The sequence below is a fragment of the Tenrec ecaudatus genome, chromosome X (assembly GCF_050624435.1).
Source record: "Tenrec ecaudatus isolate mTenEca1 chromosome X, mTenEca1.hap1, whole genome shotgun sequence".
Classification (NCBI taxonomy): Eukaryota; Metazoa; Chordata; class Mammalia; order Afrosoricida; family Tenrecidae; genus Tenrec; species Tenrec ecaudatus.
The window spans coordinates 5,719,494-5,745,302 of NC_134548.1; the positions used below are offsets into that span (position 1 = coordinate 5,719,494).

The following is a 25,809-nucleotide window of genomic DNA, read 5'->3' on the forward strand; positions in this document are numbered from 1 at the left end:
TCATGATATTATTTTCTTCCTTGAGTAACTTGTGATGGAATCTTTAGCTGAGGAGAGATAGTTCATTTTTACTAATAGCAGGAAAGGAGGGGCCATGGTGCGGACAGGGAGAGAAACTCGGGTCTGATTTGACTAATTGCCAGTCACCTGTGTTCAATTCTTTTCAATTTTTTTCTTCCTTACATTTTTGTGTTCATTTGCTTTATGCTGTTCCGTTGGCAGAATTAAACCCAGCCTGGGTCAGAGATCTCCCTGGGGCAGGTGTAAGATGGCCAGAACCAAGCCTACCGCTCGCAAGTTCACTGCTGGGCAGGTTCCGCCCAAGCAGCCATTCACTGAAACGATCTGGATGAGCACCTTCTACAAGGGTGGGATCAGGAAACCTCACCGGTACCGGCCCGGCACGGTGGCGCTGCGTGAGATCCGCAGCTTCCAGAAGTCCACCGAGCTGCTCATCAGAAAGCTGCCCTTCCAGAGGCTGGTGAAGGAGATCGCTCAAGATCTGAAGATGGGCTTGAGGTTCCAGAGCGCGGCCATCGGCGCCCTGCAGGAGGCCAGCGAAGCCTACCTGGTGGGCTTGTTTGAAGACACCAATCTGTGCGCCATGCATGCCAAGAGAGTCACAATTATGCCCAAAGACATGCAGTTGGCTCGCCGCATACGGGGCGGGCCATCCTAAGCCGAAGCCCACTTTTGAGGTGTTTTAAAATAAATTCTGTATGATGCTTTGATTTCACACGTGGCCTTTTTGGTAGGACGTCATTTATAAGACCTTGTTTGTGGGCTTCAGTCTTTCCCTCTTTCCCTCAGGATGAAGGCAGGAAGCTCAGAGCCCGCAGGGGGGTGGGTCCTGCTGCTCAGGAGGGAGGCCTTGCTGTCCAGCAGAAGGGATGGGCGCTACTTGCTGCTTCTCAGGAGGCGTGTTTTTGTATGGGGAGGACGTGTTGGGAAGCTTCAGGGTACTAGAATCCATAATGAATGCGACAGGGTCCTTTTGCAGTCAAACTACTTAATATTTTATCAAGCTTTTTCACAATCAGGGCTGCTAAGTCTGACCATACATCACTTTCATCGAATGTGGGTCTTTTCAAGGGTGACAAGACACAGATCTTAAGCACCATGCAACTTACAGTTTCCAGAAAGAAAGAATAAAACAAAGAAAGAAAGAAAATAAAACTGGCATCTATAGAATACACTATATGCATTAATAATCGTGGTTTTACATATTTCACTCTCAACATTTTAAAATTAATTTTACACCCACACATGGTGGGGAGTCTGGTCATTCAGGTGTGTGTCATTGAGGGTCCAGTTGGTTTTGCCTCTAAGGAGCCTGTACCTGTTTCCGTAGTCATGAGGTCTCTGCCACATTCTAACTGGCGTACGACCTCATTGTACCATGTGTTTCCTGACCCTGAACGTATGTTGCTGGCCATGTTGATCATGCTTGTTCTGTCATGTGAAGTAAGTGCAGTTCACTCTTATTGAGCTTACGTTCGCCATCCCCCATTACTACAGATCGCTCAGTGGCACTTCCCAGAACCTGTGGTTTTCACCAATGACAGCCAGTGGTGACCAATGGTGTTAGGCAGTGTTCTCTAGACCAGCAAACCCAGGGCATTTATGATTTTATATGTATCTATGGATTGGTTTATACAGTGAGAGGGCATTTAACAGCTAATAGGTCCTCACATCATTACAGAGAGTTCAGATCAACTCACTTCTGTGGATCAGTTAATAAACTGGAAGTCCTTCAACCCAAGTAAGCTGCTGGGACCAAGGTCAAGGAAACGGACAGCAGAGTCTTCCCTGGGCCAAGGCAAGTGGAGTCTGCCCACAGGCAGGGTGGCTCACCAACAGTCAGTAGCCCAGGAGCTCAGGGAAGCAGGCTCTGATGGGAAATCTAACACGTGCACTAGAAAGAGAGAATCCATCAGCCTCTGGTTCTAGGGCCATGATCCAGGGCTTGGCTTGTCCCACAGGTAGGGCAGGTCACGGAGAAAGAGTTACAGCAGCAGCACACTAGCACACACTCCAATCACCAGAGAGCAATTTGTAATGGCCACAGGGTTCCTGGTGTGGATTCCTGCGCTTTCCATCTTCTGTCACGTAAAGAAGAGACGTGTCCATTTGCTGACCTTCGCTGTCCCAATAATGTGACAATATGTGACTTGTCTTTTCTTCTCTATCAACTTTTGTCATGAATATAGAATCGTCTTCATTAGGAAAGACACTATTCAAGAGAATAATGTCTGTAAGTAACTTCAAAATACACCGAGCAATCAATTGTGCAACATTGAATCAATTCCAGCCCTAGCCCTCCAAGGCAACAGGGAGGAGAAGCGCTTAGGGCGGTAAATCTTCTGGGGAGCAGATCACTTGTGGTTTCACCCCAGGAGCAGCAGGTGGGTAAGAACCCCACAGCATTCAGCTCAAGGCAAATGCTTGCTCCTGTTTCCACAGGAGATGACAACACAGTGCCTCAGGTACTTTCTGTGTTTGCTGTTCTGTGTGCTTGTGCTGCCGACTTGTGGACACACCGGAATTGCATCGTGCTGGTGCTCAGAATAATTAACCCATGACCTTGGTTCCTCTGCCATCGAATGCTGCCTAAGTTGCTTCCGATTCATTCGATATTCAGAAAGATGACATAGGTATCTTCTATTGAGGTTCAAGGGGCCTGTTACCTAGTGTGTTTTAAGGAGCATGATCTTTAGGTAAGACAGTGGAGCAGGGGACCTCAGGCAGTGCCCTTAGTGTAAAAGTTTCCTTCAAAATGTTAGCATTAATGTTGTGAGGTAAGGATTATTGATGAATCATTTTGCTGGTGAAGTTCACATCAGCACTAGTTGTTGAGTGGGACACAGTATGTGTGGTTTGGTTATACTCCCACAACATGTTAGCTTATTTGAACTAAAGGAATAGCCCTACGACTATTTACATTAACATAAGTGCTTTAATTAAGCCAGTGTGGGGACCAGCCTCCGCAATGGAACAGGTCCCAGGGACGGTTGTGTGATCGAGGGGTAAAATTAATGAGACATCGCCTCGATAAAGCATGCAAGCGCTCCCCTCTAGGACAGCCATGATCTCAGCAGCCAGATCCACACAGAGAGCGAGAACACATTGCCAACCAAGACTTATATCCACTCAGGGGGCGTGCACCCCCCCTAATTACAGGTAATCGAATGTGTCACAGGAAGGGCTTGTACAGTAGGCATGCATGCGACAGGATGGGTCTTGGTAGGGATACAAATGCAAATGGAAGTGGAGGCACTAGGGGCACACATGTGACAGGAAGCCATGCAGGTAAGGAGATGGGTGGACACTAGAGCCAAGACAGCAGTCTACCCTTGGTCCTGCCAGAGCTGACTTGACCTTAGTGTCTTTGGACTCTCCAGGGGAACCATCCACTCCCCTTATCAGAAGGGAGTGGGCTCTACTAGGGTGGGAGAAACTATAGGGTCTGATTGCTCTAGATGCCTTATATCCTTCAGGGAAGTAACCATTAAGCAGTTGACCTCCAAGTGAATGGTCATTGATCATGTATTAGAACTGATTACAAGGATCCACACGTGACCTCCTCCCTGGGAGACCGATGGCAGAGAAAGGGGGCAAGGGGAACACCGGATAGGGCAAGATATGACAAAATAACAATCTATAAATTATCAAGGTCTCATGAGGGAGGGGGGAGCGGGGAGGGAGGGAGAAAAAAAGGGGACCTGACGAAAAGGGCTTAAGTGAAGAGCAAATGCTTTGAAAATGATTAGGGCAAAGAATGTACGGATGTGCTTTATACAATTGATGTATGTATATGTATGGATTGTGATAAGAGTTGCATGAGCCCCTAATAAAAGGAAAAAAAAAGCAGCCCCTTAGGTTTGGCATCTAATATGGGAGGACAACCTGGGGAATAACCTTTCTGTTCCCCACAAATCTCCCCTTTTGTTTTATATACTGAATTCAAAAGAGCTACAAAAGCAACATAGTAACTTTCTGTACATTGAGCTGCCAAGGCAAAAATTTTTTGTTTTGTTTTTAAACGTTTTATTAGGGGCTCATACAACTCTAATCACAATCCATATACACATCAAGATAGGCTGGATGAACAATCTGGAGGAGAAAACATCGGGATCGACAATTCTGGGGGACATGGGAGAGGGGGAGGTGGGGACAAAAGTAGTGGTGCCAAGTCACATTTAATGACAACAAGTAATGCAGCCAAACAAAAAACTGGAACTCTGGCAAATAATTTGAATCCAGTCTCTGGGATAAAGCGCCCCCAACCAGGGCCCATTCATTATTGGGGGAAGGTATCAAGGGAGTTGGGTGACATGACAGGAAGATAGAGCAACCAATGTCAGCTTCAATAGTTAAAGCTGCCGGCCACATGACAATCAGCCATGTTCTTGTATGAGATAACTTTAAGGCAGTACTATTATGGGAGGTCATAGTGGGGAATAATATTCATTAGGAAAATGTGATTGGGACTCACTTCCCACTCACAAGGGTGAAGGACTCCCTTCACCCCCAGAAACCCAGCCTGTCAGGCTCCTTAATATATGAGAATAAAGGATTCATCCAGATACACCCTCTGCCCCTCACAAAAAATCCCCCTTTTGTTTTATGTATAAAATTCAAAGAGCCATTGAGGCTACAAGATTTTCTTTCATATACAGTAGCTTTCTTCAGAAGCAGCATGTGATTGCTGAGTATTAAAATTATGATAAGGAACCCCAATTAGACTAGAACGTAAGCCATGTAAAATACATTGAACCTAAGCACATGGGATCCAGCCTCTCTATGCCATCCACCAATTGTTTAATTGTGCCAACACTAGGAGATGATTGAAAATCTAAATACATTGAGAATCTCCATTTTTAGCTGTCTGATTTCTAAAGGGATTTTCCCTTTACCTAAGCTATAAGAAAAACTTTGATGGAAAAAAATTCCTATTTTAGATGATTGACATCTAATGAGATGTATCCCTTAAATTCCTTGCCAATAGTTTATTATTAAAGCCCAGTCCTGTAGGATTACATTATACAGAAAAGGGGTTACAAAAAATCTGCATCATTAGTACATTTTGACATGAAATGATATTGAAAGTCCACCTTCTGATTGTCTAGTAAATTAACAGTCTGTTGCAGTAGTCCCATCATTTATGCGTGAAAATGTTGACCTATGACTGTGTTCGAGTGTCTTTCTGGTACCGGCGGCAATGTTGGAAGTGAGCACGAGTATTGGAATGGCAGCAATTGCCATTCTCATGAGTCTGCGAGCTCTTCTGGGTGTTCTGGTTAACTTCAGCAATCAGAAATGACAAGTGAGGTCTTTGGGGTTGTCTTCTGATTCTCCATGTCACTTTGTCAGGGGTTGTTTCCTTTCTTCGCCGGCCTGCATCCCCGTCCCCTCTCCCCGAGGCCATAGCCTGTCAAACACTTTATGAATGGTTATCTATGAATTAGATTTGAATTTGTTTCATTTGGGGTGTCTTTCTGCCCTAGTGCTGCCTCCAACAGGTGGGCCCAATCAACAACCACTCCAACTTGAGCACAAAGACATGACAGGATTTATTGACAGATGGACCCACAATCCCACCCCCAGCCAAACCCCGAACACTCCCCCCACAGTCACCACCGTTTTGCAGGGGTCACAGGGTTCACTGTTGGATGTTCGCTGACAATATTCAACATCTGGGAAGGAATTACCATATATACTCGTGTATAAGCCCAGTTTTTCAGCACAAAAAATGTGCTGAAAAACTGGGGTTCAGTTTATACACGGGTAAGTGGTACCCCAGCGAGATAGCATCTTGCGGGTGATTGCCGTTCCTCTGCTGTTCATTCAAAGCCCCGCTGACACTGCAGGGCATTGAATATTTGTTTACTCACATCTAACCAATCAGAGCCATCCTATGACGTGGACGGCTCCAATTCACAGAAGCACCCGCAGTGATCCACTTATGCGGGCAGCTGAACTGGTAAGGATGTGTCTGTGGCTGCGCTCCGTCTCTCCCCTCTGGTCTCTGTATTAATTCACATCCTGCATTTCCCACCCTAGGCTTATACTGGAGTCAATCAGTTTTTCTGGTTTCCCAGGTAATAATTAGGTACCTCGGCTTATACACCGGTTGGCTTATATTTGAGTATATACGGTACTTCACTTGGGAGCCTTCATTGGAGTTGAGTCTTCTAAATGCTAACATCCAGGGGGAATTCGCTGAGGGGAAACCTAAGACCCTCAGGCTGCCTAGCTCCCTTCACCCAGCCACCCAGCCACCAACCCACCACATCACCCAACTCCATGGGTCCTTTGCACCTGAAAAGGCACCTGAGGAAGACCTAGGTTTGATTAACATAGGAAGCCTGCTAATATCCTGATCTCTGGCTAGAGCCCCCTTGTCAGGACAACAGGTTTGGGTTTTGTTGATCTGATTTTGGACTTTGACTAGACTTGGAGAAATGAAATAGAGGTTGTGCATGGGAGACGCCCTGGACAGGTCAGGACAGGATGGGAAGAGAGAGGCGACCAAGAGGAGCCTGTCAGGAACACCATCCCCACCCAGCGGCATTGTCACAGGAGAGAACTGAGGACTCCTCAGGAAGGCGGCTCCGATCCACAGGCCCTCCCTTAGTCCCGAAGGCCAGGCCGGATGGCAGGCACCAGAAAAGCAACCTGCGCAGGGACTCTGCCAAAGGGGATTCCCAGTCCTGACCCTTCGGGAATCTCAGCAGGTGTCGCTGTCAAGCAGGTGGGCGGCCATAGGGAGGGGAGGCAGAGGAGGTGGATAGGGGGGCTGGGGAGTGGGGACTGACCTAACACTGCCAGGGGTGAGAGAGTACCTTGCAGTTCCCAGTTAAACACATAATCACAAAGACACGACCAGGCCTCCTTGGACCTCCTGCCCTGGACCTGGAGGACTACCTCCTAAGCCCTGAGACAGAAACGTTGTGTGGTTTGCCATCCACTGTGGTGTTTCTGTTGGGGCAGCACAACACGACTACGACAGAGAGGGTGACGGAGGGGACGGCTAGGAGCAAGGCGAGAGGCTGGAGTCTGTCCAGAGGCATCTAAGAAGGCAGGCCTGGCACTCTCCTGCTGACACACAGGGCACTGCTGCAAATCACACTCACAGGCAACTCATCCCCCTTGAATCCCTATCCAGAGACTCTCCAAGCTGGCATGAACCTGATGGGTCTCAGTGGGGTGAGCGCAACAAGCCTTGTCTAGACCAGGAAGCCAAGCCCAGTAAGATGTTTGGGGATCACAATTACTAGAACTGAGGTCTCCCATGGGACTGCTCTGGGGTGGAGTACCCACAGGTCTCTCTGCTACTGAGCACTGGCTTAGGACAACAGCACACCGTGGGCCTGGATCCCACCTGGCCCTTCCCCCAGCTTCTGTCTGCACAGAATTTCATCCCAAATTTCTGTTTGGCTGTCTGGGTCTCCATGACAGCGACCACTGGTTTCTCATGGTGACCTGTTGGCCTCTGCCAGCGTTTTCCTGTTGGCAGGGAGTGGGGTGGGAGGGAAGGGGCTGATGAGCAAGGGAACTGTGTTTCCCAAGCACAGGATCAGACAACCTTTCCGTTGATGGTGCCTGGATCCAGGAGTAGCCCTGCGGGATAAAGTCTAGGCAGGTACAGTCTCAGAACCCACAGGGGGTCACTGTGAGTCACACTGAGTCCATGGGAGGCAGAAAATGGGGTTTGGAGTTGGTGCTGACATGAGTCGGCAGTCAAGGGGATCCATCCCTATGCATTTCACTGATTACCCTGAGGATCCAGCCCTGTCTCCTAATAATGACCCCTCTTGACCCGTGCCATGGTGTCTACCCACATCACCTATGCATCATTCGAAAAAATCCACTGCCATCGAGTGGATTCGGACTCACTGAGTCCTGATAGGAAAGGGAACAGCCGCCCCATGGGTCCCCGAGACTGCAGTTCTTTGAGGAATAGAAAGCGTCCCCTTTCCCCCGTGCAGTGGCTGCTGGTTTTCCACTGCTGGTCTTGCAGTCAGCAGCCCACGCCGTGACCCTCGGCACCAGGGTCCTTGGGGTCCACAGAGAACGATGGGCTGCAGACTAGCTTCTTCTTTGAGTCTTTGTTTCTTCTTTCCCTTGCTGCTAGATCTATTTACTCAGCCTAGTGATCACTTTTATTAGTCAATTAATTGTCCGCTCTGTACCAGTTTGGGGTCAGACAGACACAAAGTAAGCCCCCTGCTCCTTCAGGGGCTTTGGGTTTAATGGGCAAGACTCTTAAGTCACTAACAGCTCAGTGAGGCATTCCAGGTGCTGTAGTTGGACATGTGTGTCAACAGGAGCCACGTGATGGAAAACCAGGCCGACTACATGCTCCTCCTGTCCGTGATAGAACATGAGCCTGAAGACCCCTCACAGACAGCACATGAAAGTGTGAGGCAGGTGAAACCAAGCATGAGGGCATTTGTATGGTGCTGAAGGAAAAACTCCCTTAAAATAACATTTCCTAAGAAGTAGCCTCACACTTTTCCATCATTTCTAACTCAGAAAGAAGGTTGCTGATACCACCAATAACCACATACAGATTTCCCAAATGCAGAGAACTACTGTTACCCACATGCAATGGTGCAAATCTTGAAATGAACATGTGAAATCCTGTTGTCCTTGGGCCTCGACTGCCTGCCATCCATTGTCCAATCCCCGTCTTCCCTCCTCTAGAATTTGATCCCAGCTCATTAACTGTCCTCTGGTTGTCTTCTAATTTCCTCTCAGAAATGCTCCACACTCAAATACCTCTGAAGCAGGGACAAAACCCATGCGGTGACAGTGTCCAGGTAGCCGGGCACTGCTGTGTGCCTGACCCCCAAGGGACAGGCGGGAATTGCTCTCGGGAGCCCACCAAAGTCAGCAAAGCCAATGAGGACGCAGGGAATAGCAGACGGACCCACAGGTTCCCACAGCGCCTCACCTTGTTATTGATCACCCTGAGCTCTTTGAAGAGAACTGCTTTTTCTTGATTGAAGACTATTCCTCAGTTTAGGCCTGAGTAATGTTTCATGATGAAATGCAGGTTGCACATTTTGGGAAAGATCACCAGGAAGAACCGGTGCTCAGCACACCCCTCCAGGAGACACAGGATGCTGGTGAGTTACACCTGGTTATAAGCATCCCTGGCTGTGCTTGGGTTAAACATCAGACTGAGCCAAGAGACCTGGGATTCAAACCCACCAGCCTCTCATTGGGGGATGGAAGATGGGGTATGGAAGCAATCTGCTTCCATAAAGATGCCCAGATTCAGGGATCCTAGGGTCCCTGTAAGTCGGCATGGACTCAGCGGCAGGGTGTCTGGTTATCAGCGACCTGGAGGACGAGGGAGCATGCTTCGTGCTAGACTGGAGCACACGGTGCTCTAGAGCTCGTGGGTATGTTCTGATAACTGGATGGGTTTCTAGAGGCAGGTTTACCAGGATGCCTATAAAGCTTGAAGAGGAGCCCTCTAAATGAGACGTCAGCCAAGTTCACATGAAGAAGCCCACCAGCCTGTGTGATCCAGGATTTAAGTAATAAAGCCAAATCCTGATGGGGGAACAGGCTTGAATTGTGAACACCCGGTTTTCAGAAAGCCATGGGCGATAGCGGAAGCCCCTAATCCATTTGCAGTGTCCACATGTGCATTAGCTCTCTGACCACATTCCAGGCTGTGACTAGCCGTACTGCTGGACAGCGCACAGTGCCCAGTGGATTGTGGCAGATGCACTTAGTTCAAATGCAGCACCTGATCATGCGATCTCCCATGTGACTCATTTAAAGTTGTTTCCGTTTTTAATATTTTCTAATTCTTTTTGATAGAAATTTGTCTGTGTTTTATTTGTTCATTGTTGTTGAGTTTTTTGTTGTTGTTTTTCTTTGTTTATAGGGGATCTGGGGCAGGTGAAGCTATGGAAACAGGAACAGGTTTAGTTTTCTAAAGGCATGGTGGCAGGAGAGGTCAAGGGAAATGGACGGTCAATAACAGTGAGCACAAAAATGGAAAAAAAGTTTTAAACTTGATTGTGGTGATGATTGCTATACTCTTTTTTCCTTGTATTTTAACTTGGAGTTTTATTAGATACATAAATAGCAATATGAGAAAAAGGATTTATAAGGCTTGTGCATTATCCTTAGGTGAAAAGATTGCAGATCAGTTGCATATTGTATGGCCCCACCAGGAGCAAGAAAGGTGCAGTGGAGTTGTTCCTGAAGATTTCTGATTTGCTGCATTCAATACTGACTTGGTCTTTTTTTTCTGTAGAAATAATGACTTTCACGATGGAATTTGAACGCTTGCCTATACCTCAGAAATTTATAAAAATTTTGTTTTTATTATACCATGATGCAATATCCAATATCCTTGAAGGCACAGGCAGGCAGACACCTTTAATTTCCCCTAGCAGATTTTGTAGTTTTCCAATTACATTCTTTGGACACATGGAGGTATTGAAAATATTTAGGATACAAAAAGAACAGAAAAATGCCAAAGACCATGGGGAATTATACCAGTCAAGCGTAGACACCCTTCTGCTGTATGCTGTGGAACGTTGCAGTAGGATTTCCTGATGGATGCGCAGGTAAATTGTCTAAGAGGAAGCTAGGGAGGTGTACACGGAAGCGCAGAGGAACAGGCGGGTGGGAAGAGAACAGAAAGAGTTTTGGAGAATAGAAAGATGGTCCCCCCCTTGTTGGGCCAGATGGGGACCCTAATACTCTGGCGGCACTTCGAGCCCTTGGAGTTTTCTAGCAGGCTCTAAGCACAACCCAGGGTGCTGGTTGCTGCCCTGCAGGAGCCCCATTGGAAATTCCTGGAGGAAGACAAGACAGGAGAGGCTGGGAAGGGGTGAGGAAGAGGGGTTTGCTCTTTAGGCAAGGGGACAGGACCAACACATGTCATGGCCCAAGGTCGTGGAAGGAGGACCACAGCTCATCCAGAGAGGGGCTGATTGAAACACTGTTGGTCTGTCTTTCTGTCTGAGATAAAATGGACATTTTGCCCCTCGTTCCCTGGGAAAGTGTGCAGAAAGCAGCCACAGCAAGTTTATCAGTTTCTTCTTGTTCCCACTCTCATCCTCCCTCCTGCCTATGAATAACTTGAAGTGTCAATGTTTCTTTGTATGGCTGAGAAGGGCACTGCCTTTGTGGAAATGCTGGCAGGGGCACGCTGGCTACGGGATCCCAGGAGTATAGAGGCTCTCCTCTAAGAAAGCTCTGGACTCTGTTGCTTCCTGCCCGGCGCCCTAATTTTTTGTCCAGCTCATTTGTATATGTTTCCTCTTGCAGTTAGTAAACCCCTGGAACCAGATCCATTCCTGAGATAAGAGTCTCTATCTTGGCTCCTGGTCGCTGGGGGAGAAGGGGGTGTGGAAGGTAGATCTGGTAAGTTTACAGGAAAATATAATTGCTAAGCTGAAACGAATAAGAAACGCGTGCAGTAGATACACCTGTCAGGTCTGCCAACCCACCGGAAGGAGCTCAGGGTTTAAGGGTTTGTGGAAATTTTAGGGCATTTTGAGGGGTATTGGAGGTGGGGCAGTAGTGCCTAAAGGTGTAAAGCCACTTTCTCTCTCTCTGGACTAGAAAAAGGTCATGTAATACGCAGATAAAACCTTGCTGTTTTTTCCTTTCAGGGTTAAGTGATAAAATAATTAGTCCTTGTTAGAAGGGACAGGTACAGTGAAGAAACTTTAAAGAGAGGTTCGTTGTTCCCAGGGTAGCAAATGGTAGATGTAGTCCCTGGCTATGATCAGTGTGTGGCAGAGGAAGCTTATGGAGCAGGTGCCGCGTGTCTGAATCACTGTGGTAGATCTGTTCTTTTTATTGTTTGCTTGAATCGTCCATGCCGAGAGCAGCTTGAAAATAGACTGTACGCTTGTAGGAAAAGGCACGTATGCTGTGAGGTTTTGTTTTTGTAAGGACTATTTGAAGCAGTCTCACGGCTGCTCTACACAGGAGCAAAGAAAATGGGAAGATGAAATTACACGTGCTTCGGTAATAAATTAATAAAATATTTTTGAAAAGTTAAGATGCAATATAAAAATCTTCCCTAAGGTGGATACTCCTGAGAGTTTATTGACCTTTCATGAATAGCCGTTTTATTTATTTTTGAATAGCGGTTTTAAAACCAATATTTTGGTGGAAAAATTTAAAGAGATTGGTTTTTTAAAGCTTCTAAGCTACAGATTGTTTGCCACAGGGACAAAGCAGGGTCTCTTATCAGAAGTTACATCGCTTGCTAGAGAATTGGCCTTACGCCCAGAGTAAGGAAAAAAATATTAACAAGAGGTCTTGTAAATTTGCTTGGTGGGCTGTTTGATTGTCATACCATTTATTTGCGTAAATAATCCTCAGGTGATGACAGAAATCAGACTTAATACTTTTAAAATTGGTGATGGATTCGAAACAGTCAGTTCTGGCGTTATTTTCTTCCTCGTATTAATTGTAATCGAATCTCTAGCTGCACAGAGACAGTTCATTTTTACTAATGCACGAAAGGGGCACGATGCGGGCAGGGAGAGAAATTTGGGTATGATCTGACTCCTTGCCAGGCCCCCGTGTTTACATCTCTGCTGCTGTTCCATTGGCAGAATTCAACCCAGTCCGCGTTGGACCTCTCTCGGGGGCAGCAGAAGCTACGCGGGGGTCCCTGAGGTCAGTGTCTGGTGTCTCATGGCCCGAACCAAGCCCACCCTGCGCAGGTCTCCTAGGAGGAAGTCTCCCCGCAAGTCGGTCCGCAATGCAGTCCGCAAGCGCGCCCCCTCCAAGCGCGGTGGGGTGAAGAAGCCTCGCCGGTACCGGCCAGGCACGGTGGCACTGCGCGAGATCCGCCGCTACCAGAAGTCTACCGAGCTGCTCATCAGAAAGCTGCCCTTCCAGAGGCTGGTGAAGGAGATCGCTCAAGACCTGAAGATGGGCTTGAGGTTCCAGAGCGCGGCCATCGGCGCCCTGCAGGAGGCCAGCGAAGCCTACCTTGTGGGCTTGTTTGAAGACACCAATCTGTGTGCCATCCACGCCAAGAGAGTCACCATTATGGCCAAAGACATGCAGTTGGCTCGCCGCATACGGGGCGGGCCTTCTTAAGCCGAAGCCCCCTTTTCGGGTGTTTAGTAGTAAATGCTGTATGATGCTTTGATTTCACGCGTGGCCTTTTTGGTAGCACGTAGTTTGTAAGACGTTGTGTGTGTGCTTCAGTCTTTCCCTCTTTCCCTCAGGATGAAGGCAGGAAGCTCAGAGCCCGCATGGGGGTGGGCCCTGCTGCTCAGGAGGGAGGCCTTGCTGTCCAGCAGAAGGAATGGGCGCCACTTGCTGCTTCTCAGGAGGCGTGTTTCTGTATGGGGAGGACTTGTTGGGAAGCTTCAGGGTACTAGAATCCATAATGAATGCGACAGGGTCCTTTTGCTATCAAACTGGCTAATACTTTATCAAGCTTTTTCATAATCTGGGCTGTTAAGTCTGACCATACATCACTGTCATCGAATGTGGGCCTTTCAAGGGTTAAGAGACTTATGTCTTAACCACAGTGCAACTTACAGCTTCCTTATAAATAAATAAAATAAACCTGACATCTACAGAATACACTGTGTGCATTTATAATAGCAGTTTTATATATTTCTGTGTCAACATTTGTAAATTCAACATTTTACATCCACGCGTGGTGGGGAGTCTGGTCATTCAGGTGTGTGTCATTGAGGGTCCAGTTGGTTTTGCCTCTAAGGAGCCTGTACCTGTCTCCATAGTCATGAGGTCTTTGCCACATTCTACCTGGCGTACGACCTCATTCTACCACGTGTTTCCCGACTTTGAACGTATGTTTTTGGTTATGTTGGCAGTGCTTGTTCTGTCATGTGAAGTAAGTGCAGCTCACTCTTACTGGGCTTACGTTTCCCATCCCCCATTACTACAGATCACTCAGTGGCACATCCCAGAACCTGTGGTTTTCACCAATGACAGCCAGTGGTGACCAATTGTGTAAGCCAATGTTCTCTAAAGCAACAAAATCATGGAATTTATGAATATAGATAGATAGATAGAGAGAGATATGGATATCGAGATCGAGATAGAGATCGAGATCGAGATCGAGTGGTTGTTGCTGTGAGAAGGAATATAACAGCTACTTAGGCTGCACAACAGCACGGAGGGTTCAGTTCCACTGCCATCCATGGAACAGTCAATATACTGGAATTCCTTCAACTTATGTGGGCTGCCAAGTCCAACATCAAGGATACAGACAGCAGAGCCTGCCCTGGGGCAAGGCAACTGGCGTCTGCCCAGAGGCAGCAAACTGCAAGGTGGGTCATCAACCATCAGTAGCATGGGCACTTTGCGAATCAGGCCCGATGGAATATCTAACATGAGCACTGCAAGGTGCCAGAATTCACCAACCCCAAGCTCAAGCGATGTACAAGCCAGTAGTGTGGTGAAGCAGGTCTTTAAGGAGCATCAAGCTCTAGTGACATGATCCACACTTTGGCTTGACCAACAGGTAGTGTAGCTTACAGGTTGAAGCCGAGAAATAGCTAAAGCCGCAGCACGCACCAGCGTGCTCCAATCACTAGAGAGCAATTTGTAATGGCCACACAGTGCGTTGATTCTTGTGTTTTCCAGCAACTGTCATGTAAAGAAGGGAAGATAAATGTCTACTTGTTCACCTTGGCTGTCGGAGTAATGGGACAATGTGTGACTTGTCAGTTCTCTATCAAATTTTATCATGAATATAGAATCATCTTTATTATGAAAACAAATATTACTGAAAATAATCTCTGTGTAAGTAACTTCAAAATACACTGAGCAATCAATTGTGCAACATTGAATCACTTCCCACCCAAGGCCTCCAAGGCAACAGGGAAGAGAAGCCCCTCAGGGCGGTAAATCTTCTGGGGAGCAGATCACTTGTCTTTTCACCCCAGGAGCAGCAGGTGGGTAAGAAACGCCCACAGCATTCAGCTCAAGGCAAGTGCACGCTCCTGTTTCCACAGGAGATGGCAGCACAGTGCAGACAGTACTTTCCAACTCGGATTGCTGTTCTGTGGGTTTGTGCTGCTGACTTTTGGCCACACAGGAGAATGTACTGTGCCGGTGGTTGGAATAATTAACCCATGTAATTGGTTCCTCTGCCACCTAATGCCGCCTGGTTGGTTCAGATTCAAGGATTAGTCAGCAAGATTAAACGGTCTCTTCCATTGAGGCTCAAGGGAACATTTTACCTAGTGTGTTTTAATGAGCATGATCTTTAAGTAAGACAGTGGAGCAGGGGACCTCAGGCAGTGGCCTCATTGTCAAACGTTTCCTTCCAAATTTTAGCTTTAATGTGTGAGATAAGGATGAATAATGAATCATTTGCTGGTGAAATTGAAATCCGTCCTAGTTGTTGAGTAGGACACTTTGGTGCCTGGCCTTGTTAGAAACCCACAATGAGTTAGCTTACTTGGACTAAAGGAATAGCACTAAGATTTTTTACACTAAGAGACGGGTTTGGGTTAAGCCAGTACCACAAGTGACTGGGCTACAGATAGACTCATCACCAGCCTGCAGAGCAGCTGGTTCTTTTGAATTGGCCACCTAGCTGTCCATCACATACCAAGCAGGTGTACCTGGTCCCCTCCCCTGGCACAAGCATGATCATTCAAATGCATTGATTCTCCTTGATTTAGTTATCATTATTTATTAATGGCCAACTTTCACAGGCATATGAGTCCACTGAAATTACCATTTCCTGGGTCAGGGAAACCTAGTCCTCAGCGTGGCATCCTTGCTCTTCAACACTGCGAGCATTTGTTTGTTTTGTTACACAGACTTTATTGCATCGAAACATCACAGACGAGTCTCGAGGATTCATCTGGACTGTAGCTGGACCCCTCTTAGGTCTCACTTATCAGCCTGCTGAACTGTTCCTTTTTCAGTCACCAATGCTGATGGCAGCAGATGAACAATACTAAAAAAAAAAAAGGCATGGTGCATCTGTACGATGGATGGATAAATGAAGAGAGAACAAGTCCTGATACATTCAGAGATCCTTAGGAACCAGGGCCTCACAGATGTTGGAAGATTACAAGGCCTACCCTTACAGCTGATGAGAGAGAGAAAGAGAGAGAGAGAGAGAGAGAGAGAGAGAGAGAGAGAGAGAGAGAGAGAGAGAGAGAAATTGCTTTCCCTAGAGCTCAAAACTCACACTGCTATGGAGTCAGTTCTGACTCACAGTGACTCAGCAGGGCAGGGTGGATCTGCCCCTGTGCGTTTCCCTGACTGTAACCCACACAGTGGCTCTCAACCATCCTAATGCCATGACCCTTCAATACAGTTCCTCATGTTGTGGTGATCCCCAAACATAAAATTATTTTCAATGCTACTTCATCACTGTAATTTTGCTACTATTATGAATCATAATGTAAATATCTGATATGCAGGATGTATTTTCATGGTTACAAATTGAACATAATTAAAGCATACTGATTAATCACAAAATAATATAGAACTATATATTGTGAGATATTTATTTCTAATTACAAATACATGAAATTTTGTCTTAAAGCATGGTGTAACATGGGTAACAGTTTTCACACTGATAAATCATATGTGGTTATATCTGCATGTGAGTGGACCCGCCTGGAGATGGAGAGAGGAACAGTGTCTCGGTTCCTAAGACCATTGGGTCGTTCAGCCCTCACAGGGGTCTCAACCCACCGGTTGAGAACCACTTCTGTAACCGTTCCCAGGGATAGAAATCCCCACCTTTCTCCTTGGGGTTCTTTAGAGAAACAAAACCAGGACACTTATGATTATAGATAGATAGACAGATAGATACACCATGAAGGAATATAACAGCCAATTAGTCCACACAGCAGTACAGAGGACTCAGTTCAACTCACTTCTGTGGAACAGTTAATATATTCTAAGCCCTTCAACTTGCGCGGCTGTTGAGTCCAAGGTCAAGGAAGCAGACAGCTTAGCCTTCCATAGGGCAATGCATGCAGTCTGGACACAGGCAGCAAACAGCAGGGCAGGTCACAGCAGCAGGTCACAGCAAGATGACAGGATTCAATAGTCCCAAGCTCAAGTGATGTATACACCAGCAGCATGGCGAAGTAGGTCTCAAAGGAACCTCAAGCTCTAGCGACATAATTCACGGTTGGCAGTCCCACAGGTAGTGTAGCTCATGAGTTGACGGAGAGAACTAGCAGCCACATGCTGGTCCTATCACCAGAGAGCAAGAACGAGAGAGGCGGTGCTTGTCAAGTCATTTATCTGCTTGCCCTCCAATGAAACTGCGACCTTATCAATCGCACATGTTCCCATTGGCCAAGTTGTCACAATAAACCTACCTGTCACAGTCCACACCTTGCCAACCTGGCACCTGTACACAATTCTTAAGCCATATATATTTTCCAGACATTAATGAAATCACACTTATGTGTAATATCAAACATCTATTATTCATATAAATGAAAACACTGAATCTAAGTGTATATGGTACATTATACATGAACAAAGAAAATATATTTAATAAGTAGATATAAAAAGTATCAACTAACAATCACAAACCTCACTTTTGCAATTGATCACTGGTCATAACTGATAGGTAGAACTACCTTCTACTACTAAACATTCTGTATTACCTTTGCCCTCAGCAAGCACCTCAGCTGCTTGTGGTTTTTTTGCCTGATGGGGTGATGCAGACCTTCATTCCTGAGGGGTCTGGGTCATTATAAGTCCTGTCAGGATTGGGTTGCTGTAACTTACCATTTACTTTAATCACAGGTCATGGTAACACTAAGAGTCGGCCTATGGGATCTCCTGGATTCCAGACATATTCTTCTTTACCTCCAGTATGTAGCACCAGTCCAATTTCTCCTTGGTAATCAGGATCAATCACACCACTCAGTACAGTGACACCCTTTCTGATCTGTTAATCCAAAGGCACGAGGAGCCCAAAGTGGCCAGGGGGCATTTTCAGCTGCCAGTTCAGTGGAATCCGTGCTGTGTTTCCAGGTGGGAGAGTTCCTTCCTTCGGAACCAGGTCCTCCAGGCCTGAGGAACACAGGGTTGCTGGGACAGGAAGCAAAAATGCTGCAAGTGGATCACTAGGAGTAATAGTGAGTGGTGCCACTCCAGCTTCCACCCCTTGGTTCCTGGACCCATGAATCCTGGCTATTGGAGACACTGCACCATATATTGGCCACTGCCTTATTGCATATACAGCCTCCTGGAGAACATTGCCCCAACCCCGCACTTGTTGCCACATAGCGGGAGCCGTAATTGTGTCCTTAGGAGGTCATTCCATCATTCTATCAAGTCAGCTGCTTTAGGACGATGAGGAACATGATACGACCAGTGGAGTCCATGGGCATGGGCCCATTGCCCCACTTCTTGTGCTGTGTAGTGAGTTCCTTGATCTGCAGCAATGCTATGTGGGATGCCCTGCCGGTGGATGAGGCATTCTGTAAGTCCACGAATAGTAGTTTTGGTAGAAGCATCACATGCAGGGAAGGCAAATTCATTTCCAGAGTAGGTGTCTATTCCAGTAAGAACAACACGCTGTCCCCTCCATGATGGAAGTGGTCCTATGTAATCAACCTGCCACCAGGTTGCCAGTTGATCTCCCCAAGGACTGGTCCCATCTCTTGGACTCAATGTTGGCTTCTGCTGCTGGCAGATGGGGCACTCAGCAGTGGCAGTGGCCAAGTCAGCCTAGGTGAGTGGAAGTCCACGTTGCCGTGCCCATGCACAGCCTCCATCCCTGCCACCATGTCCACTTTGTTCAAGTGCCTATTTGGTGATGACAGGAGTGGCAGAGGAAAGAGGAGGACCAGTCTCCACAGTGCGTGTCATCTTATCCACTTGATTGTTAAAGTCCTCCTCTTCAGAGGTAATCCTTTGGTGAGCGCTCACATGAGATACAATTACCTTTATTTTCTTGACCCATTCAGAGAGGTCTATCCACATACCTCTTCCCCACACCTCTTTGTCACCAATTTTCCAATTATGTTCCTTCCAATTCCCTGACCATCCAGCCAAGCCATTAGCTACAGTCTTACATCTGGCCATTTCTCCTTCCAGGCAAATTGAATGGCCAGGTGCACTGTTGAAAGTTTTGCCCATTGGGAGGATTTCCCTTCACCACTGTCCTTTAGGGAGATCCCAGAAAGGGGCTGTAGTGCTGCTGCTGTCCACTTACGAGTGGCACCTGCATATCGTGCAGAGCCATCCGTAAACCAAGCATGACTTTTCTGTTCTTCACTTAAAGTATGTTAAGGAACTCCCCAGGAGGCCATAGGTGCAGACTGGGAGAAAGGAGGCAATGTGACAGAAGTGGAGACTGTGGGCATTTGGGCCACTTCTTCATGCAGCTTACTTGTCCCTTCAGGTCCTGCTTTGGCCCAATCTTGTATATACCACTTCCATTTAACAATGGAGTGTTGCTGTTCACGTCAAACTTGATGACTCTGTTGGTCAGATGATACCCAGTTCATGAAGGGCAGCTTAGACTTCATGGTGACTTGGTGGCCCATGACGAGGCCTTCAGTCTCCACTAAGGCCCAGTAACAGGCCAACAGCTGTTTTTCAGAAGGGGAGTAGTTCTCTGCAGAGGACGGCAGGAGTTTACTTCAAAATCCCAAGTGTATCCACTGTGATTCACCAATAGGGGTCTGCCAAAGACTCCACACTGCATCTTTATGCAGCTGGATCATATGGCCCAGTGGCAGAGCAGCTTGCACGGTAACCTGAACCTGTTGCAGAGCCTTTTCTTGTTCTGGGCCCCACTCAAAATTGGAGACCTTTCATGTCACTTGTTAAAAAGGTCAAAGTAGAACACTCAAATGAGGGATATGTTGCCTCCAAAATCCGAAGAGACCCATTAGTAATTGTGCCTCCTGTTTAGTTGGGGGGGGGGGCAGATGCAATAGCTTATTCTTCACTTTAGTAGCAATATCTCGATATGCCCCACTCCACTGGACCACTAGAGATCTTACTGAGTTGGAGAGTACCTGAATCTTTGTTGGATTAATTTTCCAACCTCTTCCACGCAGATGTACCAATGAATCTAGAGTCTTTGATACATCCTCCTTAGTGGTTCCAATCAGCATGTCATCAATATAATGGACCAGTGTGACATTTTCTGGAATAGACAGGTGATCAAGGTTCCTTCAGGCTAAATTATGGCACAGGGCAGAAGAGTTGATGTACCCCTGGGGGAGAGTTGTGAAAGGGTATTGTTGGCCCATGCCAGCTGAAGACAAACTAGCTCTTGTGGTCCTTGGAGACTGGTATTGAGAAGAAGGCATTAGCCAGATCAATAGCTGCATACCAAGTACCAGGAGAAGTATTAATTTGCTTAAGTAATGAAATCACATCTGGAATGGCAGCAGCAGCAGTTGGGGTCACCACCTGGTTAAGTTTACGATAATCCACTGCCATTCTCCAGGATCCATCTGTCTTCTTTACAGGCCAAATAGGTGCATTAAACAAGGATGTGGTAGGAATCGCAACTCCTGCATCTTTCATGTCTTTGATGGTGGTACTGATCTCTGCAATCCCTCCAGGATTGTGGTATTGCTTTTGGTTTACCGTTTTCCTAGACACTGTCAGTTCCAATGGTGTCCACTTGGCCTTTCCTACCATGATAGCTCTTATTCCACATTTCAGGGATCCAGTATGGGGGTTCTTCCAGTTACTAAGTATGTGTACCGCAAAGATGCATTCTGGAACTAAGGAAATAACCACGGGATGGGTCCAGGGGCACACTGGACTCACGGTGAGGCATACGTGAGCTAAAACTGGATCGATAACGTGACCTCCAAATGCTCCCACCCTGACTGGTGGGCCTTCGAAGCACTTTGGGTCTCCTGGAACTAGGGTCAGTTCCGAGCCAGTATCCAGTAATCCCGGAAAAGTTTGATGATTTCCTTTCCCCCATTGAACACTCTTGTGAAAGGCCGCAGGTCCCTTTGGGGAAGGCTAGAAGAAAGACTAACAGTATAAACCTTCAGTGACATAGCAGGGTCCTTCTTCAAAGGGATGCATCCTCCCCCTCATTCAAGGGGTTGTGAATCTGGAAACTGGCTCAGGTCTGGGAATTGATTGAGTGGTTGTGACTCTCTATTGTGTTGGTCACCTGATCTAATGTTCTTCTGCCTGTATAGATCATGTAAATATGTAGTAGGTTTCATGTATTTCACTCCTAAGAACACTGTGGTTAAGTAGCCAATGCCATAAGTCCACATGAGACAGGTTGTTTTGATTACTACGGAAACCTTGCTGTCCATTATGTTAACCACGTCCACCCTGTCTTGTTGTTTCAGTTCTGTCTCTACCACCACAGGGCCCAATTGACTCCATTGTAGGCAAATGTCAGAGTTCACTTAGGAAAGTTCCCACAGGTAGTGTAGCTCACAAGCTGAGCCAGAGAACTAGCAGCAGCAAGCTGGTCTGATCACGATAGAGCAAGACAGAAACAGAGGTGGTGCTTAATGAGCCATTTATCTCTTTGCCCTCCAATCGAACTGCGACCTTATTAATCCCACATGTTGCTATTGGCCATGTTGGCACAATAACCCTACGTATCACACCCCTGCACAGAGGCTGGGGGTTTCAAATGGTGACCTTACAGTTCACAGCTCAACACATAATCACAAAGGACACAATCAGGCCTCCTTGGACATCCTGCCCTGGACCTGGACGACTACCTCCTAAGCTGTGAGACAGACACGTTGTGTGGTTTGCCATCCACTGTGGTGTTTCTGTTGGGGCAGCACGACACGACTAGGACAGAGAGGGTGAAGGAGGGGACGGCTAGGAGCAAGGCGAGGGGCTGGAGTCTGTCCAGAGGCATCTAAGAAGGCAGGCCTGGCACTCTCCTGCTGACACACAGGGCACTGCTGCAAATCACACTCACAGGCAACTCACCCCCCTTGAATCCTGATCCAGAGAGACTCTCCAAGCTGGCATGAACCTGATGACTCTCAGTGGGTTGAGCGCAACAGGTCTTATCTAGAGCAGGAAGCAAAGCCCAATAAGAAGTTTTGGGGTCTCACTCACCAGAGCTGAGGTCTCCCATGGGGCTGCTCTGGGGTGGGGCACCCACAGACCTCTCTGTCTACTGAGCACTGACCACTGTGAGCTCTCAGGACACCAGCACACCTTGGGCCTGGCTCTCCCACCTGGCCCTTCCCCTAGGCTTCTGTCTGCCCAGCATCTCACGAATACGCTCAGTGAGGTTTTTCAGGTGCTGAAGTTGGACATGTTTGCCAACAGGAGCAACGTGATGGAAAACAAGGCCAACTACATGCTCCTGTCAGATCGAATATGAGCCGGAAGGTCCCTCGCAGACACCACATGAAAGCATGAGGCAGTGGAAACCATGCATGAGGGGCTTTTGTATGGCGCGGAAGGAAAAACTCCCTTAGAATTATATTTCCTAAGAAGTCGCCTCACACTTTTCCATCATTTCTAACTTACAAAGAAGGTTGCTGATTCCTCCAATAACCAACGTGTTTCTTCACTGATATTTCCCAAATGCAAAGAATATCTGTTACCACAATGCAATGGCCTAAATCATGACATGAACATGTGCAATCCTAGTATCCTTGGGCCTCGATTGCATGCCATCCATTGTCCAATCCCCATCTTCCCTCCTCTAGGAGTTGATGCCAGCTCATTAGTTGGCGTCCTCTGGCTGTCTTCGTATTTCCTCTCAGAAGGGCTGCTCACCGTGAGTCTCTGAAGAGAACTTGAGTCTGGTGTTTGAAAAGAATTCCTCAGTTTGGGTTTGAGTGATATTCCCTGATTAAATGCGGGCTGTACATTTTGGGAAAGATCATTAGGAAGAACTGATACTCTTCCCAACACAGCCCTCCAGGAGACACTGGATGCTGGTGAGTTACACCTGGTGGTAAGGATCGCTGGTTGTGCAGTGGGTTAAGCATCAGCCTGAGCCAAGAGGCCTGGGGTTCAAACCCACCAGTTTCTCTGTGGGGGGATGGGAGGTGGAGGACGGGAAGGAATCTGCTTCCATAAAGATGCAGAATTTCATAACCCTAGGGTCCCTGTGAGTTGGCATGGACTCAGCGGCAGGGTGTCTGGTTATCAGCGACCTGGAGGACGAGGGAGCATGCTTCATGCTAGGTTGGATCACACAGTGCTCTAGAGCTCGTGGGTGTGTTCTGATAACTGGATGGGTTTCTGGAGGCGGGTTTACCAGGAAGCCTATAAAACTTGAAGAGGAGCCCTCTAAATGAGGCATCAGCCAAGTTCACATGAAGAAGCCCACCAGCCTGTGTGATCCAGGATTGTAAGTAATAAAGCAAAATCCTGATGGGGGAACAGTATTAGAGCTTGAATTGTGAACACCAGGTTTGCAGAAAGCCATGGGTGAGGGCGGAAGCCCCTAATCCATTTGCAGCGTCAACATATGACGGGGTCTCTGACCACATTCCAGGCTGTGACTAGCCGTACTGCTGGACAGCGCACAGTGCCCAGTGGATTGTGGCAGATGCACTTAGTTCAAATGCAGCACCTGATCATGCGATCTCCCGTGTGACTCATTTAAAGTTGTTTCCGTTTTAAATATTTCCTAATTCTTTTTGATAGAATTTGTCTGTGTTTTATTTGTTCATTGTTGTTGAGTACTTTTATGGTTTGCTTTTTGGGGGGATATGTTTTCCTTTATAGGGGATCTGGGGCAGATGAAGCTATGGAGACAGGAACAGGATTAGTTTCCTACAGGCATGGTGGCAGGAGAGGTCAGGGGAAATGGACGGTCAATAACAGTGAGCACAGACACAGAAAATGTTTTAAATTTGATTGTAGTGATGATTGCTCTACTCTTTTTTCTTTTAAGTTAAAATTTTATTATATACAATCATGGCAATATGAGAATAAGGATTTCTAAGGCTTGTACATTAACTCTAGTGGACAGGATTCCAGATGAGTCCGAAAACAATATAGACCCACCCAGGACCAAGCAAGGTGCAGTCCAGTTGTTCCTGACAAAGATTGCTGATTTGCTACATTAGAACTGACTTTGTCATTATTTCTGTAGAAATATTGACTTACCAGATGTAGTTTCCAGTGCTTGTCTATACCTGAGAAATTTATAAAATTTAATAAAAATTTTGTTTTTATTGAGCCAAGATAGGACATGCAATATCCTCAAAGGGACAGGCAGGCAGCCAATTTTTAGAGCCCCTAAACAATTTTGCATGCTTCCAATTGTATTCCTTTGACATTTGGTGGTACTGTTAGGTAGTTTAGCCTAGGTAATTGGGAAGTCCATTTACGCATGCCCAGGAGAGCCAGCAAAGGACAAAGATGGATTTTCCCGCCGGTGGGTACAGATGGGCGTTACACCTGGAGCAGCCCACCTGGGCTAGGTGACTGCAATTCAGCCAATGGGATCAACCTGGGGTCATTCACCACGCCTCCCCGGGAACCCTTGAAAAGGCAGGGACTGAGAGGGATAGGGGTCTTGGCTTGCTCGTGCGGTCTGGTCGTCTTCGTGTGAGGAGAGAGATCCTTGCGTGACCCTGAGCAGCCTCTGCCAGGCCGCATGGTCAAAGGAATCCTATGGGTGCCACGTAAAACCTGAAGCTTCTTTTAACTCGCATTAAATTCACTTGGATCACGAGCCCGGCTTCGGCGTGAAATCTTTCTCTTTCGGAGCCAAGGACCGAGGCTGAAATCTAGCCCGGAGAGAGAGACCTTACAGTACTATAAATATTTAGGATAAAAACACAAAGAGAGAAAAATGCGAAACACCATGGGGAATTCCACCAGTCAAGCGCAGACACCCTTCTGCTGTAGGCTGTGAAACGTTGCAGGAGGATTTCTGATGGATGTGCAGGGAAATTGTCTAAGAGGAAGCTAGGGAGGTGTACACGGAAGCGCAGAGGAGCAGGAGGGTGGGAAGAGAACAGAAGGAGTTTTGGAGAATAGAAAGATGGTCCCCCCCCTTGTTGGGCCAGATGGGGACGCTAATATTCATGCTAGATTTCAAACGTGTGGGACTTTGTTTTTTGAGGGATTAAAAGGAAGCCTCTACCAGTAATAGTAAATAAAAGATATGGAGGGTTTCTTTTCAGGTAAAAAAGAAAAATCCTGGATTGAGAAAGTGATGGTTGTTGTGTGGATATTTTCAAACCGAGTTGTTCCTCATCCCAGAGTTGACAATCACAATCACTTTGCTGTGGCAACCTGTTGAAGAACCTCCCGGCCACCCTCTCAAAGTGCATCGCCAGCGCTCTGCTGGAGCTTTCAGCCTCAGAAGAGAAAAGCCAGAGGAGTATTCATGAGGCACTTGTTGGCAAAAGTCTAAGGTCTCATCCTTCCGTGTGGACCACATCACAGTGTCGAGAAAGCCCACAGAGCAACAGCTCAACAGTCGGCACCATCGTGATAAATACAGAAAAGTTGGAAGCTGTCAAGGATGTCAAGGATGGCACAGGCCCTCCTGCGAGGATAGAGCAGGGCTGAGAATCTGTCCTTCTGTTGTGCTTAGGGTCGTTCTGGATTGGAACCAACTCAGATACCCCTCACAGCAGCAACCCCCACCACATGGCTAGTGTGAACACAAAGCATTCATGGGACATAAAATGTGGACCAAAGGACAAAGCATGTAATAAACCTGTTTTTTCCTTAAAGACCTACCATGGACTACAATGGCAGACAAGTCATAGAAGTTTATTCCTTTAAGGTAATATATCAAAATGTTGGGGTGCATAGGGGAAGAACCAAATAATAAAAGAAAGAACGACACCGTAGAGTTTCAATGCAGTGACAATACAGTATTAGGTGCAT

General features: G+C 47.0%; 2 protein-coding genes across 2 annotated transcripts; both read left to right on the forward strand.

Annotated features, from left to right (window-relative positions):
- The first annotated feature begins 268 nt into the window (after nt 1-268).
- Nucleotides 269-679, forward strand: LOC142434537 (histone H3.3 type 2-like). Its single transcript, XM_075539234.1, has one exon. It carries the CDS (start codon nt 269-271, stop codon nt 677-679), a length of 411 nt encoding a protein of 136 aa, XP_075395349.1.
- A 12,011-nt stretch (nt 680-12,690) lies between these two features.
- On the forward strand, nt 12,691-13,101 carry LOC142434521 (histone H3.3 type 2-like). The gene has a single exon (XM_075539223.1). It carries the CDS (start codon nt 12,691-12,693, stop codon nt 13,099-13,101), a length of 411 nt encoding a protein of 136 aa, XP_075395338.1.
- Nucleotides 13,102-25,809: the final 12,708 nt, after the last annotated feature.